Source organism: Stegodyphus dumicola, chromosome 7 (genome assembly GCF_044657685.1).
Source record: "Stegodyphus dumicola isolate Sdum_Otavi_A_Nest chromosome 7, ASM4465768v1".
NCBI lineage: Eukaryota > Metazoa > Arthropoda > Arachnida > Araneae > Eresidae > Stegodyphus > Stegodyphus dumicola.
In genome coordinates, this window is record NC_140774.1 from 91249180 (window position 1) to 91271780 (window position 22601).

At 32.6% G+C, this 22601-nt stretch overlaps 1 protein-coding gene across 2 annotated transcripts in view; it reads left to right on the forward strand.

Annotated features, from left to right (window-relative positions):
* LOC118203846 (methionyl-tRNA formyltransferase, mitochondrial) overlaps nt 1–22601 on the forward strand; it is a 51489-nt gene that overhangs the window by 18491 nt on the left and 10397 nt on the right. For both annotated transcript variants that reach the window (XM_035376149.2, XM_035376140.2), the window contains exons 4-7: nt 3393–3515; nt 11375–11477; nt 15760–15835; nt 16837–16925. In XM_035376149.2, the coding sequence (XP_035232040.1) occupies nt 3393–3515; nt 11375–11477; nt 15760–15835; nt 16837–16925 (391 nt within the window). The remainder of the gene's footprint in view (nt 1–3392; nt 3516–11374; nt 11478–15759; nt 15836–16836; nt 16926–22601) is intronic.

Sequence of the window (22601 nt, forward strand, 5' to 3'; positions counted from 1 at the left end):
TGGAGCACTATAATATTAAAAAATACAACACCTATGTCCCCAGTTATGTCCCAGCTCAATTGATGTAAAAAAATATTTCTTAAGTAATAGGGAGGACCTAGAATTAGATGGAGGAAATTGAATTCCATAGCACAGGGACCATAGCTACGGAATTTTTGATTAAACCTGCTTTATTTAAGTAGTATTGCATACCTGAGTGACAAAGCAACAGTCCATAATATTAAATGAAAGAACTACTTGGAGCTTTGATAGGTACAGATAAGATATTCTGGCACTGAAAAGTCAATCTTTTGCTAATCTGATTTTAATAAGCAGCAGAGATGAGTTGATTTTCTATTCAATGGCAGTTTTTCTATTGATCACGATGTGTCTGTTTTGCTGCCTAGAAATTTGAATGTAATAAGCTACAAAGTTTATTAACCAATGAGTTAATAAGCGCCAGCTAACGTATATACAAAAATTAACTTATTACAGAAAATATGAAATTCTGATGATGTGTATAGCATGAAGCCACTCTAAAACGTCTTCTTCAAGATTGAGCTAGATTGTCAATGAAATGTGTAGCATTATTATTCCATGCCATTTCAGAAAATTTTGATTTATTTAGTTCAGGTATTCTTGAGTCATGGAAAGTTTCAGGAATTTATATAAAAAAATATTTCTTAAGTAATAGGGAGGACCTAGAATTAGATGGAGGAAATTGAATTCCCTGAAGTAGTTTTGTATTTTGATTGCAGGAGTTAGCCCGTACAGATAATAATCAGTTGGATTATCGCTATGTAAATATGATCACTAATATGTCTCTTATTTTCAGATCCAAGGGAGAACTCTAAATAAAATTAATGTAAATTTGAAAATAGGCATCTAAGCTTTTCCGTCATTTGGTTGGTAAATCTTGACCATGAAAACTATTTTGTTAGTATTATGTACTCTGGCAATAGATTTAACAAGTTAATAAGTAGTGATTGGGTCAGATCAGTGCTATTTTCTGATGAAAGAAACTTAGACTTTTCAGCATTGATATTTACCTTTCATTTTTGACATAATGATTCTTTATAAAGCATTTTAATCTCGAGATGTTGAATCTCATGATTTAGACATCTGAATTCTAAAAAATGAGACAATCATCAGCATAAAAAGCAGATAGGTATTACCTTCCGTGGCTAGAAAATCGTAAATGTACAGATTTTAAAATCGATTTTCGTGGAATGTCAGCATAAATTTTCTTGGTGGAGGAAATGCTTATATTCTGTTTCATAGAGTAGGTTATTACTTGTCAATAAACAACTGATGAGCAAAATAAATTCTCATTCTATATTAATAGAAGGTATCAAATTTTATTTCGAATTTATATATACTTTTTGAAAATTTGTAATTCACTCAGACACTGGTGTGTTAGAAAAGTGGCACAAAATAATTTCCGAGATAAAGTTTTAAGGCACTATTTTATTTAATTCAAATTAATTATTTGCTTGTCTCTGTATCATTTATTTTTGGCAATTTTTTAAGGCTTCAGTTCAATTTGCAATACAATCCTGTTCATTAACTGTAAATAATTGTTTTGCCGATGAATGATGAATAAAGTTTTTTTTGTTTATCTTTGATAATATAAAAGTATGTTTCTGTGTACAGCATAAAATAATTATGTAAAAAGTCATTTTATCTAATCCTTAACAGTAATTTGCTAGAAATGATGTTTTATATTCTGAATGTCATAAATAAAATGGATTTCTAATATCCTATTGTATGTATTATAAACTTCCTAACTGTTGCCTGCATCCAAAATAAAATTTAATTATTATGATGAAACTGCATAACATTTAGATTCCAAACAAAAGCAAATTGATCATTTAGATAAAAAAGATCTTTTTAGAAATTTTCATTTGATTGCAAATTGATAACATAAAGATAATAGGGAACTCAGCTAATATCTTAGACTTTTAAATAAGATTAAAAACAAAATACATGAATTTTAAAAAATAAAAAAATATTAATAAATTAATTCTCTGGACACAGGAATCCACCAGTGTCTGAATGGCTAAGACTGCTGAACACTGGTAGTTAAACCTGTTTTTTGAACACAGGCAAATGGACTGGTTGCAGGTGGTTTTTGCGGTTTTCCCATATGTAACATGAATACGAGCCAATTTCCCTCAGAAAGTCATCCAGGAAGGCATACTTCCCTTAGGCAGATAATCCTCATGTGCTTTGCCATAAAATCAGTGCATGCCGATTAGGAGATAAAGGGTTGACAGTATTCTTGTTATGATATTAGTTTATATTTAGTTTCCTATGTAAATTATGGGGACTTTTTTATGTAATAGATTATTTTTTAAAATACAAATATTGTTTCTGTCATAACTAGGGGGGAAAGTTCTATGTGTTAAGTATTTTTTTTTTTTTGACAATTTGATATTAAGCATGTTTATTTTGTATCTGTAATATACTTAATAGTTTAATGGGATAGTTGCTTTTAAAGCAGTTATTTTACAACTATTATTAAAATTTTTGATTTTCTACTCCTGCATTTTACATTCAGGTCAATAATACTGGGTGATCAAAAAGTCAGTATAAATTTGAAAACTTGATAAATCACGGAATAATGTAGATAGAGAGGTAAAAATTGACACACATGCTTATAATGACATGGGGTTTTATTAGAAAAGCAATAATCTGATCAGAAAAGCAATAATTAGCATAACAAATTAAGGCAAAGCAAAGATGATGTTCTTTACAGGAAATGCTCAATATGTTCACCATCATTCCTTAACAATAGCTGTAGTTGAGGAATAATGTTGTGAACAGCATTGTAAAGCATATCCAGAGTTATGGTGAGGCATTGGCATCGGATGTTGTCTTTCAGCATCCCTAGAGATGTCGGTCGATCACGATACGCTTGCGACTTCAGGTAACCCCAAAGCCAGTAATCGCACGGACTGAGGTCTGGAGACCTGGGAGGCCAAGCATGATGAAAGTGGCGGCTGAGCACACGATCATCACCTTCGCAAGAGATCTTTCACACGTCTAGCAATATGGGGTGGAGTGCCATCCTACGTAAAAATCATACGTTCCAGCAGGTGTTTATCAGCCAGGCTGGGGACGATGCGATTCTGTAACATATCGGCGTACTTCTCACCCGTCACGGTAGCAGTTACAAAACCAGAATCACGCATTTCCTCGAAGAAAAAAAGGCCCGATAACAGTACCTTTGAACTTTTTTTTTTTTTTTTTTGGTTCTAATAAAACCCCATGTCATTCTATGTATGTGTGTCAATTTTTACCTCTCTATCTACATTATTCCATGATTTATTAAGTTTTCAAATTTATACTGACTTTTTTATCACCCGGTATATGTTTTTATTTATATATTGTTGTTGTTTTTTCCACTCCAGTGGAATCATCAATGCTCATCCTAGTTTGTTACCACGCTGGAGAGGTGCAGCTCCAATTTTTCATACAATTCTCAATGGTGATGCAGAAACTGGAGTCACCATTACTGAAGTATCAGCCAAGAAGTATGTTTTGAGTAATATTATCTTAATACTTTATATGCTTAATAATCTTGACGTCATTTATTATATTATTAAATTATGTTATATTATTAAACATATTTTGAACTATTTTTGTTAGTAATAAGATATCCTACACAGTTTTTATTAACTTTTTTACTCTGGACAGTAGTTTTCCAAACTAAGGTAGGGTGTACAGTGTACCAGGATACCTTTTATAAGAGCTGCATTGTTATGGAAGTCAACCGCTGTTCAAAAAGACAGAAATCTTCATAATAGTGCCATGGCATTAGGAGCATGCAGAGACTGTAAACCAGTTTCTCCTTTGAAACTGATCATTGGCACTCTTATGCCAGTCTGGCATTTTTCATAAAGGTGCATGCACCATTTTACAAGTCCAGCTTTCGTATTCAGTTACTGATTAATTTATTAAGCAGGGAAAGCTGTAGCATTTTTATAAAAAATGCTGAATTGTTTTACAGCTGTTGGTGTCTTTATAAAAAGTAGCAAATTGGCATAAAGGTGCCTGCATCTGTGTGATAATGCTGGAGTACAAATTGATCCAAATCCTGTGAACCTGTGAGTGCCAAAATTTTCATCAATCAAAACAATTTTTCAGGTTGTGCTTTATGGAAAAGGAGTCGGGTATTTCAATAAACTAAAATTTATTTTCACCAAATGATAAACTGCTGTATAACATCAAGGATTTTTAAAACATGTGTGTGTATGTATGTATATATATGTAAGATAAAAATATGTAAATTAACTTTTTAATTCAATTTAGCAATAGGTTTTTAATTTGGCTACTTCCTCTCTCTATTCTAAAAAGAATAACATTATTTCTGCACTGCGACCTTTTTAGATTAATCTGTGTCACAGCGCTTGCATAATGCTAATGATGTAGTTAATTCGGAACCTAAACTCTGAGAACTGAAACGTTTCTAACCTAAGCCAAAACTTTTCTTTTAGACTGCCGTATTGAATAAATGCTCACTTTAGCTTCAACTTCTGTGCTGCATTGAGGCAGTTTTACTATGCTGTCTCCCTATCGCAATAGTATCAAAAATGTAAATGTTCTGGAAGTAGGTGTGATTAGAGTGCTAAGTAAATTGTGGCTACAAGTGAAATAAAAATGAATATTTAATATTATTCGGCTGTCAAATACTGTGGACTCGACATTTCAGCATACTACACAATCAGAATTCTTCCTCTTCAATATGGATCTACCTCTTCAATATGGATCTACATACTACGCATCAACACTGCTCCATCTTTTTCTTGTTTTCATTCATACCTACATATACAGTGTGTCCATAATTAAACCTAAAATTTGCAAGCATTCTGTAACAAAAACTATGCAGCAGAATTGCATGAAAATTGGGTAACTGCAGAATGAAATAATGGGAATTTTATCGAGGGGGAAAAACAACGAGTTTCAAAAACCCCCGCTAGAAAGCATTATGCAATGTAAACTATTGTCATATGCAAATGTCATAACAATAGTAATCCTGTGTGTACACAGAAACCCTATAAAAACTGTCATTTTTCTCATCTGAAGATCCACCCAGGCTATTTTTAAAAAAAGGCCCGTTATGCGACCCCTTTCAGGTTACAGGGAAGTACTGCACTTAGCAGTAGAAACCATATATAACACCTCTGTATCGAAGTATTGAAACAGTCATACTCGTTTCCAAGTCAAGGCAGATGACATTAACTCTCTAGGAGCATGCTTTACTGGTGAAATTGTTTTACCAAAACGGAGACTCTGCTATCAATACTTCACCAAAATTTCGGTCTTTGACGCAGTTACAAAAAGGTCCACTTACTAGTCAAGGACTAAGAAACATGATTAGGGAATTTGAAGCAATGGGAATATTGGGGTTTCGGCCAGGAAGGGGACGATGTGTGTGTTGCAGCACAGGTAGTGAATGATGTAGCGACACAAGTGGAGGAAGGCAGATTACAAACCATTGGCAGCACTACTGTTTGGTGTATTGCAGTATCTGTTGACAACGGGTCCGTGATACTTAGCTGACGAGACACTTAACCGACACCAGTTAGCCGACAGGACATTTAGTCGACACGGACACTTAGCCTACAGGACATTTAGCCGACATGGACACTTAGCCGACAGGTCATTTAGCCGACAAGGACATTTAGCCGACACGGACAGTTAGCCGACATGGACAGTTAGAGGACAGGACATTTAGCCGACAAGGACACTTAGCGGACAGGACATTTAGCCAACACGGACAGTTAACCGACAGGACATTTGGCTGACACAGAGAGTTAGCAGTCAGGACATTTAGTTGACACGGACACTTAGCCTACAGGACATTCAGTGTGTCCATGTCATTCGACATGGACACTTAGCCGACAGGTCATTTAGCCGACATTTAGCTGACAAGGAACTTAGCCGACAGGACATTTAGCCAACACGGACAGTTAGCCGACAGGACATTTGACCGACACAGAGAGTTAGCCATCAAAACATTTAGTTACGGGACACTTACCTGTCAAGACATTTAGTCAACAGGTTACTAAGCTGACAGTGATGTTTAACTGACACGTACCCAAAAATTATTTAAACTATCAATTACAAAATTTCTTGACTATTCCATATGATCAATATTTAAGTCATTTTTTCACCTAATCAGTAAAATTCATTTTTTGATTCTTAAAGATATCATATGTGCTATTAATTATTGTGTTATTTTAGCATTGTTTGATATGCATCGTGCTGTTTGGTGTACATTGGTCAAATTGAAAAAGCGCTGAAATTTCTCGAAAATGAATAAAACAAAACCTTAAAGAATATTTTACTTCTAAATTAAACATTATGCACTAGTTTAGGGCTATAAACATTAACCTAAGCAAATATTTTAAGCAAGAGGATTGGTCAATAAAATGTTACAGAATTTCTATCTCAAGAATGGTGGCATGAACTGCAAATTATAGAGGTCACAAATAATTTATACCTTTGCTTGTCTTAAAAATTCACTTTTTAAAATTGTTTTTAATAACAAAATAAAATATATTTGCTAAACTAACCCTCACCACCATATGTTTCCATTGAAAGTATAATTCAAGAATAACAATAATTTTTATTGCATTATTCAGATTTTTCGTGACAGGAAAAGGAAATTTCATTAGTGGGAGGAGCCAAACCATTTTGTAAGGGAAAGAATGTTACATGATGTGATGTGTAAAATAGTAATGAAACGTAAAGCTATTAAAAATTTGAAAGCATTTGAAAGAGCGAGAATAGCTGCACATCTTGCCTGGGCAGCTTGGTGGTATGCATTGAGCATTGGTACTCTCATGGGTCTAAGCGTGTATGGTGAAGTGAGCGTTGCACGATCCATTTACTGACTATATGACTGGCAGAGAGTTACTGACTATATGATTTCAGCTGGGTATGTGAAACTTTACACGTGATTCAGCTGGGTGGTAATTTGAGTTAATTTGGCTTCGCTGGCTATGTATAGTGCTGTCTCACATCACGCTCATCTTTGCAATTGCCCGATCTCTAGTTTTTCTCCCGCCATCAGTGTATTCTTGATATACTCTTGACATTGTTGACCTTGAAAATCCTAGCCCTCTGCCGATTTCGAAAATTGAATGTCCATGTGTCGAGCGTTTACTATCTGTCCATGATTGAAGGTGTCTAAATCAGAAGCTTTACCCATACTGGCAATTGAAACGACTGATTAACAACAACCGTAGTACTAGCTATATATGCACTTACCACTATGCACTCACCTGAGCATAAATGCGGCGCAGTGCTACAAAATTTGCATAGCCATATGTGTCCCTAATTCAGTGGCAACCTACCAGCGGCTGAGCGGTAATGTCCCTTAACGCTGGTAGTTTGGTCTGAGGTTCGAAGCCTGGGCTGGGAAGTTGGGCTGGCTGCATGTGCGTTTTCGAGGTTTTCCTCATGTGTAACATGTTAATACAAACCAGTTCCCCTTAGAAAGTCCTCAACGAAGGCATACCTCCCTTCTGTATAGTGCCTTAGAGCAGATTACGGAAATAATAATTCTAATAATAATAATAATAATAATAATAAGTGCTAAGTTATAATTCAGTGATACTTCAGTGTGTTGGGGGATGGATGGAATTTTTGTGGAAGAAGATGAAATCAGTTCTCTGTTTAGTCATGGCCGAAAAGAGTGTTGTGTAGATGACAACTGGCTTGATGGTTAAAACATCATTTTTTTTTTATTTTGCGCAGAAATAATTATTCAGAAATACATTTTTGCTTAAAACTGGTACAACATTATGGGTTCTAAACGCGCCCCATCATTTCGATATACATAGCTCACATTTCAGATAATAAAGAAAGCAGGCGAAGCGAGAGACGTGATTTATTCAAGCTGCAGCAGGCGGTGGGCACTTGGAACTGTTTCATTCTTCTAACCTTAACTTCTTAGAAGTTTTTACTAGCATCATGAAAATGTCCTTAGAAGGCACTCACAGGCGTTTAGGGGAGGTGAAGTGCTATCTTACAGTAGTACATCCAGAGATGGAGATGACAAGTACTTGGTAAACAAAACCTAGCAAAGGATGATAGTATTTTCATAGTTCGTGTATAGGCGTCACCATATGTGGGTCGATGTGGACTAGAAAACTGCAGCAGTAACAGGAAGAAGAAAAGTCTGTATGAAAAACAGGGTGCAAGTGTCAGAGCCATGGGGATGACTGTGAGGAACAAAAGAAAAAATAAATAAATAAAATAACTAAAAATTAATTGAATGATTAAATTTTAATTAAAAGCAAAGAAATAAGGAGAAATCTAATAAATTATTAATTCTCAGTAGTTAAATAAAGAATTAATTTTCGGGCCTCGTGTTATTTGGGGTTTCAGCTGGACCTGCAATTTCACTCAGAAACTAAGAAGCAGCTCAACCGATCTCCTTCTGAATTTGAGTCTTGATTATACGCATTATGCACCATTTCAAGGGATAACAAATTCAAAAGTCGTTCTCCCCCCCCCCCAGCACATCGTTGTATCTGCGGAGCTGTTGTATTTTTAAAACTGAAATTCCCAGATCGAAAAGTTCATGCTGAATTAGTTCAATGTTGCAATTATGTAGAAGCTTCTTAGTTCAGCCGAATTCAATTTAAAGTTATGGAAAGGATTTCCTCCTTCTTAAAAGATTTTCGTAATTGTACGAGTTTTAATAATTAGTCGTTGTTGTCATCTTTTTTTTTTTCAGAGAATCTGCTTTCAAATTTTCTAGGATTTCCCTGACACCTTCCACTTTCAATTGTAGTATCATACTCTCCCAGTCGAGATTAAAATTGGAAATGATGATCGTCGGGATATGGCGAGAAGTTTTTCTTGGAGCGACTTATACACTTTCGTCAAAGACACTATCTTGTTCCATTATTATCATCTGGATTTAGATCATTAAACTTGTTATTGAGGGGTTTCCTCATAATCGGTGATTGAGAATTTATGTTTATTTGTAATGCACTTTTCTTTAAAAATCCTCTGCATCAGTCTGTGTTGTGTGCTTGGTCTTAAGTTTAAAAGTAATACTGGGAACATTTACACTGGTAGTGACACTCGTTATAGCAGTGGGTGCGAATTTGCAGCATCTTCGTTAGGAACAAATGTAGCATTTTGAAAGAGAATCAGTATGCTTCATTTTTTCAGCGTTGTGTTGGTTGTATCTGGCTAAGGTAAGACCTTGGAGAGGAACTGCAGAATTTTCTAGATTAAACATTTCATCTCCGAAATGTTTAATCTAGAAAATGCGAGAATCCAGGAGGCCAGTTTGGAAACGTTAACATCCGTAGTGAAGAGCAGTGTGTTGATACTTTGATACTTTCTGTTTGCTGGCTTTAGAATGAAAGATGTCATGCTGTTTTCAGCACCTCAGATGTTCCCGGGTGGGGTTACCTTACATTAATAACCTCGAGAAACTTTCCAGGAGGAAAGTCCGAAAATTTAAAAACAAAGGGAAACTATAGTCTTGGAATTGTAGCAAGATGAGTCTTGCAAAAGCGAACGTAAGTTTTAGCCTCATATGATTCAAATAGATGGATCAAAAGTGTTGTGTTATCACATGGTGTAAATCGGCGAATCAGAAATACCTGCGTCCAGAGATGTTGTATTGCGTTTCGGAGTTGGGAGAAGTTGGTTCCGTCAGATAGAAGATAGGATGAATACAATGCAGAATGTAAATTAGAGAGAGATGAGATGAATGTAAAAACTAGTGTCGTTAATTTGTGAAGGGTTATCTTTTCTGAGCAATATTCCCGAGAACAAGAGTAGTATATGTCTGTAGATTGATGCCCATGTCGATCAGTTCATCATATTGAAATTATCTGCATATTTAACCTCTTCACGTTAAATTGCCTTGGCGTAAAAATTACTGTTAAGTTTGTTTATATATAGGTAATAAGGTCATCCAGTTTGAGATCTCTATGAAACCGATTATTTCTGATAAGATTATTTGTAGTTTATTGCGGTCCAGAGCCGTTCCTAGCGGGGGTGCAGCTCATAAAAGTACGCGGGCGGTGAAAATCAGGAGTGGCCGAACTCTCGCGATACCAGGATAAATATTTTAAATTCATTGTAAGTATTTGTCATATGTATGTACTTTTTATACCATTTGTCATATGTAAGTTCTTAATTTTATTAATCATTGAGTATATATATATATACTCAATGATTAACATAGCGTTAATTATTGACAACTCAAAATCGATGGTATTGGCAAAACAGCATCAAAATTCAATTTATTTTAATCGGCGATTTGACAATTTGTAAAAATATTAATTTAAATGGTATTTGACTCAATCCCCACCTCCAGGACATTATATATATATATATTAATTTGGGGGCTGCAGTCCTAGGAAAGTACACGAGCAGATAATGTCCTGGAGGTGATGATTGAGTCAAATATATATATATTAATTTGGGGGCTGCAGTCCTAGGAAAGTACACGAGCAGATAATGTCCTGGAGGTGAGGATTGAGTCAAATATATATATATTAATTTGGGGGCTGCAGTCCTAGGAAAGTACACGAGCAGATAATGTCCTGGAGGTGAGGATTGAGTCAAATACCATTTAAATTAATATTTTTACAAATTGTCAAATCGCCGATTAAAATAAATTGAATTTTGATGCTGTTTTGCCAATACCATCGATTTTGAGTTGTCAATAATTAACGCTATGTTGTTAACTGAAGATGGTGAAATTAATGGGTCTGACAACTTTGCTCTGTGAAGGAAAGAGATAAAATCTGACTCAGGTTTTGAGAGAATCTCTCAAAATGCATGCAGCTCTATCCCTTCCCCCCAGATCAAAAATTTATTTAATCGAATTTTATTTCATTTCAGAATTTAAACTGACATGCTTTCTTATGTTATTTATTCTTGTCTAAAAACAGTTATCTACTGATTAATACTATCATTATCTGCAGTTTAATCCATAGTACTATAATTTTAAGGATTCCAATTTTTTTTACTGTAGAGAACTTTTTTATTTGAGCATTATTACATTTGAGTGTTATTGCGAATTTTTTGCTTAATGATCCTAATGTGCTTTTATATTTGATGATTAATTGTCTATTATTAATTTTATAAGTATTTTTGCATTTTGCTTGTCTGTATTTTAAAATTTATGTTCAGGTTTCACCATTGCTTAAATGTAGAAATTACTTCTGTTAACTTATTCAGAATATTCTTATTTTCATTTGCTTTATTTAAGTATAAAGAAATTTGGAAAATAAATAAATAAGTAAAATGATGAAGTGTATTCTTTTTTTTTTTTTTTCCCCTGTATAGCATTTATTTCTATTTGTTCTTCATGGAAAAAATATTCAATAACTAATCCTGTTTCTTATAGGTTTGATATTGGAAAGATAATAATGCAGGAAAAATTTGATGTACCTGAAGAATGTTCATCAAAACTTCTAACTGATGAACTTAGCAAAATAGCTGCAAAACTAGTATGTTACTTTTTTAATTAGCATAATGTTCTCTAGTCTTTCCTTCAGAATGCTTAAGCATTTAGTTCCAATCCATATTTTTTCTGTTGTTTGTATAGTCTAGTGCAGGGGTTCTCAACCGGTGGTACGCAAGAAAAAATTGGTAGTATGCAAAGAAACAAAGTATTTATAACTATTAAATACAAAAATTAAATACCCCAACATCCTGAATCTAAACATGTCAGTTTAAAGGATAAATCTGAAGAATATTTTAAGAGAAATTTATCGGAGTTCAAAAATAATATACACGTAATGAAAGGTTTTTGTTACTTCAAGAGAAAAAAAGTTTGGAAACTAGTTACTTAGAAAACCTAAGAATTGCAACGTCTGAGCAGGCTCACACTGTTGGAGAAAATCTTATATTACTAGCAGCTAAAGATATCATTTTGACGTTATTGAACGAAAAAGTGGATAATGAGCTTAATAATATTCCATTATCAAATGATAGAGTAGGTCGACAAATTTATAAAACGGCAAATTCCATAAAAGAGACACTAATTCCAAAAATTAAACACAGTGAATATTTCGCATTACAATAGGATGAAAGTACTGATATAATGAATTTTGTTCAATTATTAATGTACATGCGTTTCAAAGAAGATAAACTAATTGTTGAAGAATATACTAATTTGTGAATACACTAATTTTGTGAATCTCTTCATGATTAGGCAAATGCAAATGGAATTTTCAGAAAAGAATAACTGACAATTTTATGTCAGAGATTGATATTCCTTGGAATAAGTTTTTTGCCGTATGCAGTGACGGAGCTTAGGCTTTAACAAGAAAACATTCTGCTGTTATTTCTCAAATAAAGAAAGTTGCACATTAAACTAAATTTACACACTGCTCCATTCATACTGAAGCTTTAGTAACATTCCCCAAAAACTTGAAAATTGTTTTTAATCAAGCTGTGAAAATTGTTAATTTTTATTAAAAGCCAAGCTTTAAATTCAAGAATATTTACGATATTATGCCAAGAAATGGGCAATTTATTACATGAAATGCTTTTGTTACATTCCAAAGTAGGGTGGTTGTCTATCCAAATTCAAAGTTTTAAATCGTTTTGAACTTCCATCAGAAATTCAAACTTTCCTCTGTGATTCAAAATTTGAATTGGAAAAATGTTTATGTAATGAATTATGGTTGGCGTGTTTAGCATATTTAGCTGATATTTTTGGAAAGTTAAATGAATTAGATTTAGGATTACAAGAACAAAGCATTAATTTGTTTACCATTAGAGATAAAATAAATGCAATGCTAAAAGAACTTAAACTAATAATCAAAGAATTGTACAATATTTTAAGCTTTTTACCACATCTAGAAAGTTTTCTAACCGAAAATAATTTTTAAATAAAAGAAGAATTGGCATTCAACATTAAAAATCATTGTTTTTCATTGATAAATAATTTCAACATGTATTTTGTGGGGAATTATGAAAAAGAAAATTGGATTAGAAATCCATTTTGTTCAAATGTACCTGAAATTTTGTCTTGAAATTTTGTCTCGCAAAGAAAAAGAACATTTGATAGAAATTTCTTGTGGTCAAACTGTCATTGAAGATTTTAAAAATAACACACTTATTAACTTTTGGCTCAAATTGAAACAAAGAATTTAAAGGCATTTCAAATAAAGTTTTAAAATTTTATTGCCCTGTTCAACTAGGTTGTTCAACTAGGTCACAACTAGGTTGTGTGAACAAGGATTTTTCTTTCATGGTGTATTTGAAAAATAAATACAGAACAAAATTAAAAGTGGTCAAAAACCAAGTGAAATGAGAGCAGACATAAAGAAATTGGTATCTCTTAAGCAGGCCCAAATTTCACACTAAATTTTGTAATTAAAGTATTTTAACTTAATTTTTGATAATTTAAATGCTAAATTTTAATTTAATATTTTGGTGTGCATATTTAATACAGATAACCAATAGGTTGTGCAAATGGCAAAATATATTTTTTAAATATATCTATTGAAAAATAATCATTGTGAAATATAGTGAAATATACTTAAGTTTTTCAAATTTTTTTAGATGGTACGCATTAGTCAAAAGATTAAGAACTGCTGGTCTAGTGTGTTATATTGTATTTCTCATTTTCTTCAATATTTTATATGGTTTGAATTAAGAAATATTTTTGGCAACCTTTAAATTATAGTTCAAAATAATTAAAATAAAATAGCATGCTTACCTTTATGAAATTTCTACAAGACCTCAGTACTAATCGTATGTGTACACCTCAGTACACATATGATTAGTACTAATCATCTTGAAGCATTTTGTCAACAATGTAATTAAAACATGTTTTTTCTAAAAACAAATTTTGTATTATGCATATATATATATATATATAAAAAGGCTAAAAATTAAGTCTTTTATTTTTATATTAATATATAACTTGTTCAGTGAAAAGTTGAAATATTTAAACTGTTTTATTGAACTTTTGAGCTATTAGTTCTTTTCATTTTCTAAACATGTTCATATATTTTCTATGCTTAGTTTCTTGTACATTTAAAACTATGTTTGACATAATTACCCCATACCTTGCATATTGGGTTTAATATAAATCAACATTTCAGTACAAAGGCTTATGCGCTATTCAGTGCAAATATTGAGTAACAAATAGTATAGAATTCTGAATGTCCATGTTAACTGCAACTGTTATTCATCTGGATAATTGAATTGCCCTTTTTCTTATAGGCCAAATATGTATTTACATATTTATTGAAGGAACTTTAATTAATTTATTTTGTTTCTCTCACATTTTATTTTAACAAAGATTTTTATATGGTTTCTGTAAAACAAAATGCAATGCATACTAAAATACTAAAATCATAACAATCATATAATTCACAAAAAATCATTTTCCTTCATAAAATACAACATATAATATAATCACCATAAAATACATAAACTAATCATAATCATCATAAAATACATTGTAAAAGCTTTCATTTCATTGAGTTATTACCCAATTCATGAAATAGAATAGATGGTTATTTCAGCTTTGGGATTTCAGAAAAAGTTGAAAATTATTTTATTATTTTTAAGTTTTGAAAGAATGAAGAGATTTATATTAAAAAACAAAATTTCTTGTTAAGATAGGGAATTGGCATAATGTTATCATGTTTCATTAGTCTATGTGTAGAAAAAGAGCATTTATTATGCTTAGACAATGACAGCAAGCAATAAAAATAACATTTCTGTGAACAATTCATAGCTGCTACTAAATGTGATAGGTTAACTATATGTAATGGCATTAAAGTTAATAATTTAATACATTCTTAAGAAATGGGTACAGTACTGTATTATTGTCTTGTTTTATTTAAATAATTAAATAAAAGTACAAAAATTGCAGTCTTAGTGTTATTTGACGTAAAAGGAAAACAAATGATTTAGTTAATTAGAGTTTCATTCTTCAATGAAATTTCGTGGTGTAGAAATGAAAATTCACAACATTTAATGTATGTTTTTTAAAAATAAAATGTAACATGCACTCATTCTAATATTTTAGATTGTTAATGTTTTCAATCATGCTGTATATGTATTATTAAATATTATTAAATCAAAATTTCATCAGAAATGGTTTAGTAATTAAGTTTTAGTTCTGATATTATTTTTAAAAAAAACGTCATTTAAAAAGAATTTCTTTCTGTAGAATTTCATGGCACAGAAATGTTAGTGCATAGTTTTTATATCTATTTCATTTGAATCAAATTGCTTTTCTGTTATGCATCTGCCATGTATTTTGGGGTTGTTATTGTGTATTTAATTATTTTTACTTACACATGTACATCCATGCACACATTCTCCAGATGGTGCTATTGTTGGGGCATGTGTTTGGCTCCTACTTTATAGGTACTTTTTAGGTGCCAAAACGTATGGCAGGAGCTTAACAGAAACATACCAAATCAAAATTTAGACTAATGGATAGCTTGCCTTAGAATTTAAACTATTAATAAAAAACAATAGATTTGAATATACAGTACAAGTCCAAAAATGTGAACTGCTTGAGACAGTCTATCTAGTTTTTTGGATTTTAAGGATTCTCAGACAGTAATTTTAAAATTTAAGTTTAGTATGAAATAAAGGAAAGGTCTAAAATTCTTGTTAGAATGCATGTTTTTGTCACATTTTATAAAATACATTTGTTTAGTTATTATCATCATAATAATATAAGTGGCAGTAAATTTCTGTATTATGTTTCCTTTATATCATATTCAGAACTAAAAGTGCTTACTAATATTACAGGTCTTGAAAACTTTGGAAAATTTGCCACATTATTTAGAATTAAGTTACCCTCAGCCATCGGAAGGTGTCACTTATGGTATGTTTGTATTTTATTAATTGATGTATTTTTATATAATGATAATAATGTTTAGTTTATTTAGAGTAATATTTTGTAAAGAACTGATAATTCTAATGAAAAATAGACAAGCGCAGCATAATTAAATTTAAAATGTAGTACTCTCTATATGTTCTGTGTATTCTTAGAAAATGCACATACAAAATAAAATACAAAAAAAAAAAAAAAAAAAAAAAAAAAGAGAGAGAGAGAGAGAGAGAAAATTGATCAAACAAGTTAAATTTTATGATGTTAAATTTAAACAAGTTAAATTTATTTCTTTCTCTGCCTGCTATTTAAATATTAAATAAGCTAAAGTCAGCTGCAGCAGGAAATACACTAACTTTCTTCTGTAGTCAACCTCTGTCAATTATGACAAAATGTTCAACTGATTATGATTAATTATTTGTGGCAAAATGTGCAAATGACCATGTATTATAATGACCATATGCCTTAGGAGAGAAAAATTTTGTAATTGACTTTTTGATGGAAGCTTGGAAGGGGAAACGGCTGCATTCAACATGTGTTTGATATGTTGATAACACTTATCTTTATTGGAATAAGCTTTTCAGTCAGCATTCAATTCAAAGAATGATAATTTTGAATAATATTTATATTTCTTCTCCTGTCCATTCATATGTTATAAAAAGCAAACACAGTAAAGTATTTATTAGTCACTGAAAGGTGGATTTTGTTTTTTATATTTCAAGCTAAACTATGTCTGACTAAATATTTGCAAAACCATTGATACAAGGCAGTGGCTAGATATTATATGTGAACTGGAATGCATAAAATTTGTTTTTAGATAACTGACTATTTAGTACTAGTCTTTGGAACATACAATACAAGATAAAGGTCAATACGAAACGCATTTGAGTGTAATGTGTATAAAGAAATCCATTATTTTATATTTTATGATTAAAATTAATTCAGTTGACCTCTCTTGTTAAATTAATTTCAATTTACTTTCTCTTTACCAATAGCTCGCAAAATAAAACCTGAACTTGGCTGCATAAACTGGGAACATCCTGTATTGAGTATCTATAGAAAATTTAAAGCATTTGATGGATTTGTAAGTATGAAATCATAAAACCACTTTTGTATTTATTTTGTACTATTTCAGTAATATTAATGAAAAAGATGTTGAATGTTTTTGTGAAGATGTGTACACACAACATACCCAGATAATGCAGACAGTCAAGTCACATTAATGCGACCACCTGCTAATATGCAGAATAAGCATGATGTGCAATTTGGGCATCAGCTAGACAAGACTAGGAGTGGTTAGAAAGGTGCTGACAGGTATTCACAGAGATATGGAACCATGCTAACTGCAGTGCAGTTGATATCTGCTGTAGGATATGTGGTGAAGGATCCATGGAACAAACAACCCCATCAAGGTGATCTTGGTTGGTTTTAAGTCTGAGGAATTTTGAGCCATCTAAATGCAAGTATTCCTTGTGATCTTCCAACTACTTCTGTACAATCCTAGCTGTGTGACCTTGTTAAATTGTCATGCTGGAAGGTGACATCATTCACAGGGAACAAAAATCTGTGTGGGTGTGTGGGGGGAATACTTTGTTTGTAAGAATTGATTCATTCTTAATGTGATCTATAGTGCCATTCACAATGGTTAGTAGTTTCAGAGAATGCAATTAAAACATTCCCCAGATGATAATGTAACTTTTGAAGGCTTGTACAGTTTGTCTGCAGATAGTTGGGGAGTGTTTGTTCTTCGATTTTTCTTACCATATGTGCCAACATCCATCCATCTGATAAAACAAATGATGTGATTCATTATAGAAGGTGACCTTTTGCAAATCCATAAAGATCTACATTGGTACTGCCATGCAAATTCCAGCTGCCATGCTGTTAAACAGTTATTAACATAGGTGCTAATATCCATTTGCTACAGAAGCCCATATTCAGCAAGGTTCACTGAACTGTCATTTTGGACACAATTGCAATTTTGGGCACAATCCCTTGAATCATTTTTTTAGTACATTAGTGTGGCATGTTGATCTCTTGGCAGAAAAAGGATGGAATGCATATCTGCTACCACCTCTTTCATGGTATTTTCATGGTATTTGCCATTCATGGTACACTTTTATCATAGCAGCATATGAGTAGTTCATAAACTGTGAAGTTTCTGAAATTGACCCAAAAACCAATAATCATCCTTTTTGAAAGTCTGATAAATCACCTCATTTCCTCATTTATAAAACAACTATTTCCTGAAGGCACTTTGTAACACTTTGTATAGGATGATTAGCTACTACAAACTTCTAAAATAGGTAGGTTAAAGACAAATTGGAATAAAATAGCAATGCAGGGTCAGAAATGCTATCATCATGTGTAATTTTGCAGAGAACTCGAGGAATGAAAAAACAACACATAATGCATAAAAACATTATTTTATTTCTGAAAATATATAACAGTTACTATATTAAGAGAGGTTACAGAAGGTTTTCAAAGGTTTAGCAACCAGCTACAACACAAGCCTGACATGTGCCACATGAAATTGTGGATGTTTTGGTCCAGTCAGATGATAAAAAAAATCTTATAACATTATCTGTCTAAATAAACCAGCAGAAAATATGGATTTAAGTGATCTCCCTCAGTACAGGATTAAACGCTTAAAGCAAATCAGTGCTGTGCTGCTCATGTTTTTGTAGCAACCTTCCCTGGCGAAGTATGCCTCATTTGTGAATAGGTGGAAGTGAAAAAATAGGTTCTGCCTTACTCTTCTGTAAATAACAGTAAACAAAAGCAGTTTTCTGTAGGTAATCATCAAGCTGCAGTAGCTGTACACACTGCTCATGGTTCTAGATATGTAGCTCAAGTTCAGAATCCTCCAGATTGTTGTTTGGAAAAGACCAAAGCAAGTAGTGATTGCTTGTGTGCTAAGCACTTGGAATGTGTTCTTCATGACAAATCTTGCTTTGATTTCAGGGGCCCATGCCATATTCTGCAATTCATAGCACGTCACTCAGAAGAACCCATTTCACATAATCTTTGATGCAGTGATGCAAACATCCAGTGGTTCAGAATCCAGTAAGGCCACACAATAACTTTCTCGTAACAGTCTCAGTATGCTTAGATGTTCATCTGTTAGCACCGCATTTTTGAAACTTTCCATCTTTCTACACCTGTAGGCAATGGCCAAATGATGATTTTTCCATGCAGACATTTTATTAATTCCTTACCAACTTCCTTTATTGTGTTATGATTCCATTTCCAACCTGATCCTGATTAAAATTTGAATAGGGTAGCTCTCTCATAAGTTTGTACATATGATACAAATCACATTTTGTAGCCAACAAATATTCTGCTGGTGCATCCCTTAATTGTCAGTGGTTATTTAACATGGGTATCAAATGTAAGAAGTGGTCACATTAGTATGCCTTGACCCTATATATTTAAGAGAGATAAAATCCGTCAACATTCTATCAATCTAAAAAACCAAAGTGAAAAAATATTTATTTTTAATATGTTCTCATCCCTTCAAAGTACTTTCCTATATAATCCCTACATTAATAAAGCTAACACAAATATTTACATCCCTTTCTCATTCAAATTTGCCACCAGCCATACTTTGCTTTTGTTCTTTTTTGTCATCATGCCATTATCCAGAGAAGGATATCTTCAAATGCAGATTATTTTTCAATCAAGAGAGAGTATCAAGCAAGTATTTATATTGTCATTATGAAAATGACTTGTAATAAGCAATATTTTAAATTTTACAATTCATGACATGATCAGGCATAATGCACTTAAAAGCCAGAGTCCATAAACATACTCAATTTTGTAGACAATCATAATATATTTTATTATATGGGCTCGTCAATAGCTCAGTAAAACTCATAATTAAATAAATCACTTTACACAAAAACTCAAAAATGGACTGTATACTAAAATTTATTAATTACTCAAAAAGCCGCATAGTTACTTCACATCTCTCGGCAGCATCTCAGAACACACTCAAACTCAATACAAGTGGCCGCCAGGTGGTGCTATAAAAACATCAGCGTCATCGTTTTAGAATACAAATATTGCATATTTTTCACAGATGGTGCCTCTGGCGTCAACATCCAGCCCGGCCTTGAATGTTACGTTCAACAATAAATTTAAAACACAAGTTATAAAATACAAACACAACACTCCAAGATAATAATAATGATGGTTATACAATTATACAAACTCAATAATTAACTACAAATAAAATTTAAGTAACAAACTTTTTCATTAACAAAAGGCAAAGGTACAATTTTTGTCATTGGCATTTTATAGGTTCCATTTTTATCTTTAAGTGTCACAACTTGAATAATATTATCTTGACCTGGATGGGTTTTAATAATTCGTGCTAAATGCCACTTTAAAGGAGAGTAATTATCTGAATCTTTTACTAAAACTAAATCTCCTTCCTTCATTTCTACTTTTCCTTTATACCATTTAGGTCTATTTAAAAGTTTGTTTAAATATTCAGATGACCATTTTTTCCAAAAATTTTGATTTAATTTCTAAACCATTTGCCATCTAGTTATCCGATTTATAGGAATCTCTGTAAAATTAGGTTCAGGCAATGCAATTAAAGATGAACCAATAAAAAAGTGAGCAGGTGTCAATGCCTCTACATCATTTGAATCGTTTGATGTGGGATAAAGAGGGCGAGAATTAAGTACAGATTCAATTTGAACAATTAGAGTAAAAAATTCTTCATAAGTTAGAACTGTTTTTCCCACCATATGTTTCAAGTGATATTTAAGGGATTTGACATCAGCTTTCCATAAACCTCCAAAGTGAGGAGTAGAGAGAGGATTAAGATGCCAATTTATGCCTTCAGTAGCCAAATAACCTTTGATTTCTTCCTCACTTTTATCCTTAAATAAAGATTTTAAAATTGCTCTTAATTCTCTACCTATAAAATTTCTGCCATTATCACTGAAAATATCTGAGGGTTTACCTCGCCTGGCAATAAAACGTGTTGCTATAAATGCTGCACTTGTTAAATCATTTACAATTTCAAAGTGCAAGGCCTTCATAGTGAAACATACAAAAATACATACGAATACTTTTTTTACCTGTTTACTTCTACCTACAAAATTTTTTACCATAAATGGACGATAGAAATGGAGTCCTGTTCTAGCAAAAACTCTTGATATGGTCACTTTCACAGCTGGTACATCATTCATCTGTTGCTGCACAGACCTAGAATTTACCTTTTTACAAGTCATATAATTAAGTATAATTTTTCTAATTACATTTCTTGCAGAAAAAAATCCAAAATTTATTCCTTATAAGTGATAGGATTGTTTCAGCACCTGCATAAAAATAAAGAACATGAAAATTTTTTAATCACAATAACAGTAAAATTATGTTTGATTGGCAGAATCATAGGATGTTTTCTCATTTCACTTAAGTCACTGTTTTTCAGTCTGCCACCCACTCTGAGTACTCCATCATGATCTAAAAATGGACACAAATTCAATAGTTTACTATTATTAGGAATAGGAGCACCCTTTTCTAAGCACTGGATTTCTGTCACAAATGAAGTCCTTTGAACGTTTTTCACAATACACAATAACGCACTAGAAAGTTCATTGGTTGTCAATGGTCCACGTGTAGCATTCAATAGATGCCTGGTGTTATGCAAGAATCTCTTGCACCAAGCCACTACTCTTAGCAATTTGTTGTAAGATGAACAATTATTGATGACATTTAATGGCTCATAAGTGTTAATAAGTGCACATATTTCACTTATTACTGCTGGTTTTAATTTGCAAAGATACAGTTCTTCGGACTCCTCAGGGATATCATCTTGGCACTTAGTCATCACAGGTTGAAGGAGAAGTGAGGTACCACACCACCACAGTTCACACAGTTGAAGTTTGGCTGGATCAACACCTCTTGAATGAGATCCGCAGGGTTCTGTTTAGATGGGACGTGATGCCACTGTCGCACCTCCGTCATTTCTTGAACCACCGCAACTCGATTAGCAACAAACGTTTTCATACAACAAGGCCAAGCCAAGACTATTGAAGAGTCACTCCAGAAAAATACATTATTCACATTAAGTTTCAGAGCAGATATTAGAGTCATTAACTTTGCATGCAATACAGCTGCGCACAACTCCAATCTTGTTATGGTAACTTGCTTTATAGGAAAAACTTTTGATTTACTGGTTACCACTTCACGCACTGAAATGTGTATTCATCATCAACGTTAACTGCAAGCTCCGGATTGTTGCTACACCATTTGTGCAGAGTCATAGTTGCACTTTTTAAAATCTTGATTAATTCATGCTGTAGCTCTTTTGCCAAACTCAATGAACTGGACCCTCTTAGAACATCATCCATGTAAAAATCACTCTGTAGAAATGCAGCTGCTAATAGAAAATTTGTGAACTCATCTATAGCAAGTTGACATAATGTTCTCATAGCTAAAAAGGGTGCACTTACTGTGCCATAGGTGACCGTGTTCAACTGAAAAGTTTTAACTAGACCATTAATTGACTCTTTCCACAAAATTCTCTGTAGCTGCCATTGATTAGGATGAATTGATATCATTCGGTACATCTTTTTGATATCTGCTGTAAATATGTTTACGGAAACGTACCATAATTGAAAACAAGTCCTCTTGAATTAAACCACCATTATACTGAATTGAATTCAGTGAATTTATTACCTTTTGACATTGCAGTCGAAGCATTGAACACTACTGTCAAAGGTGTCGAATTTTTCTCAGGGCG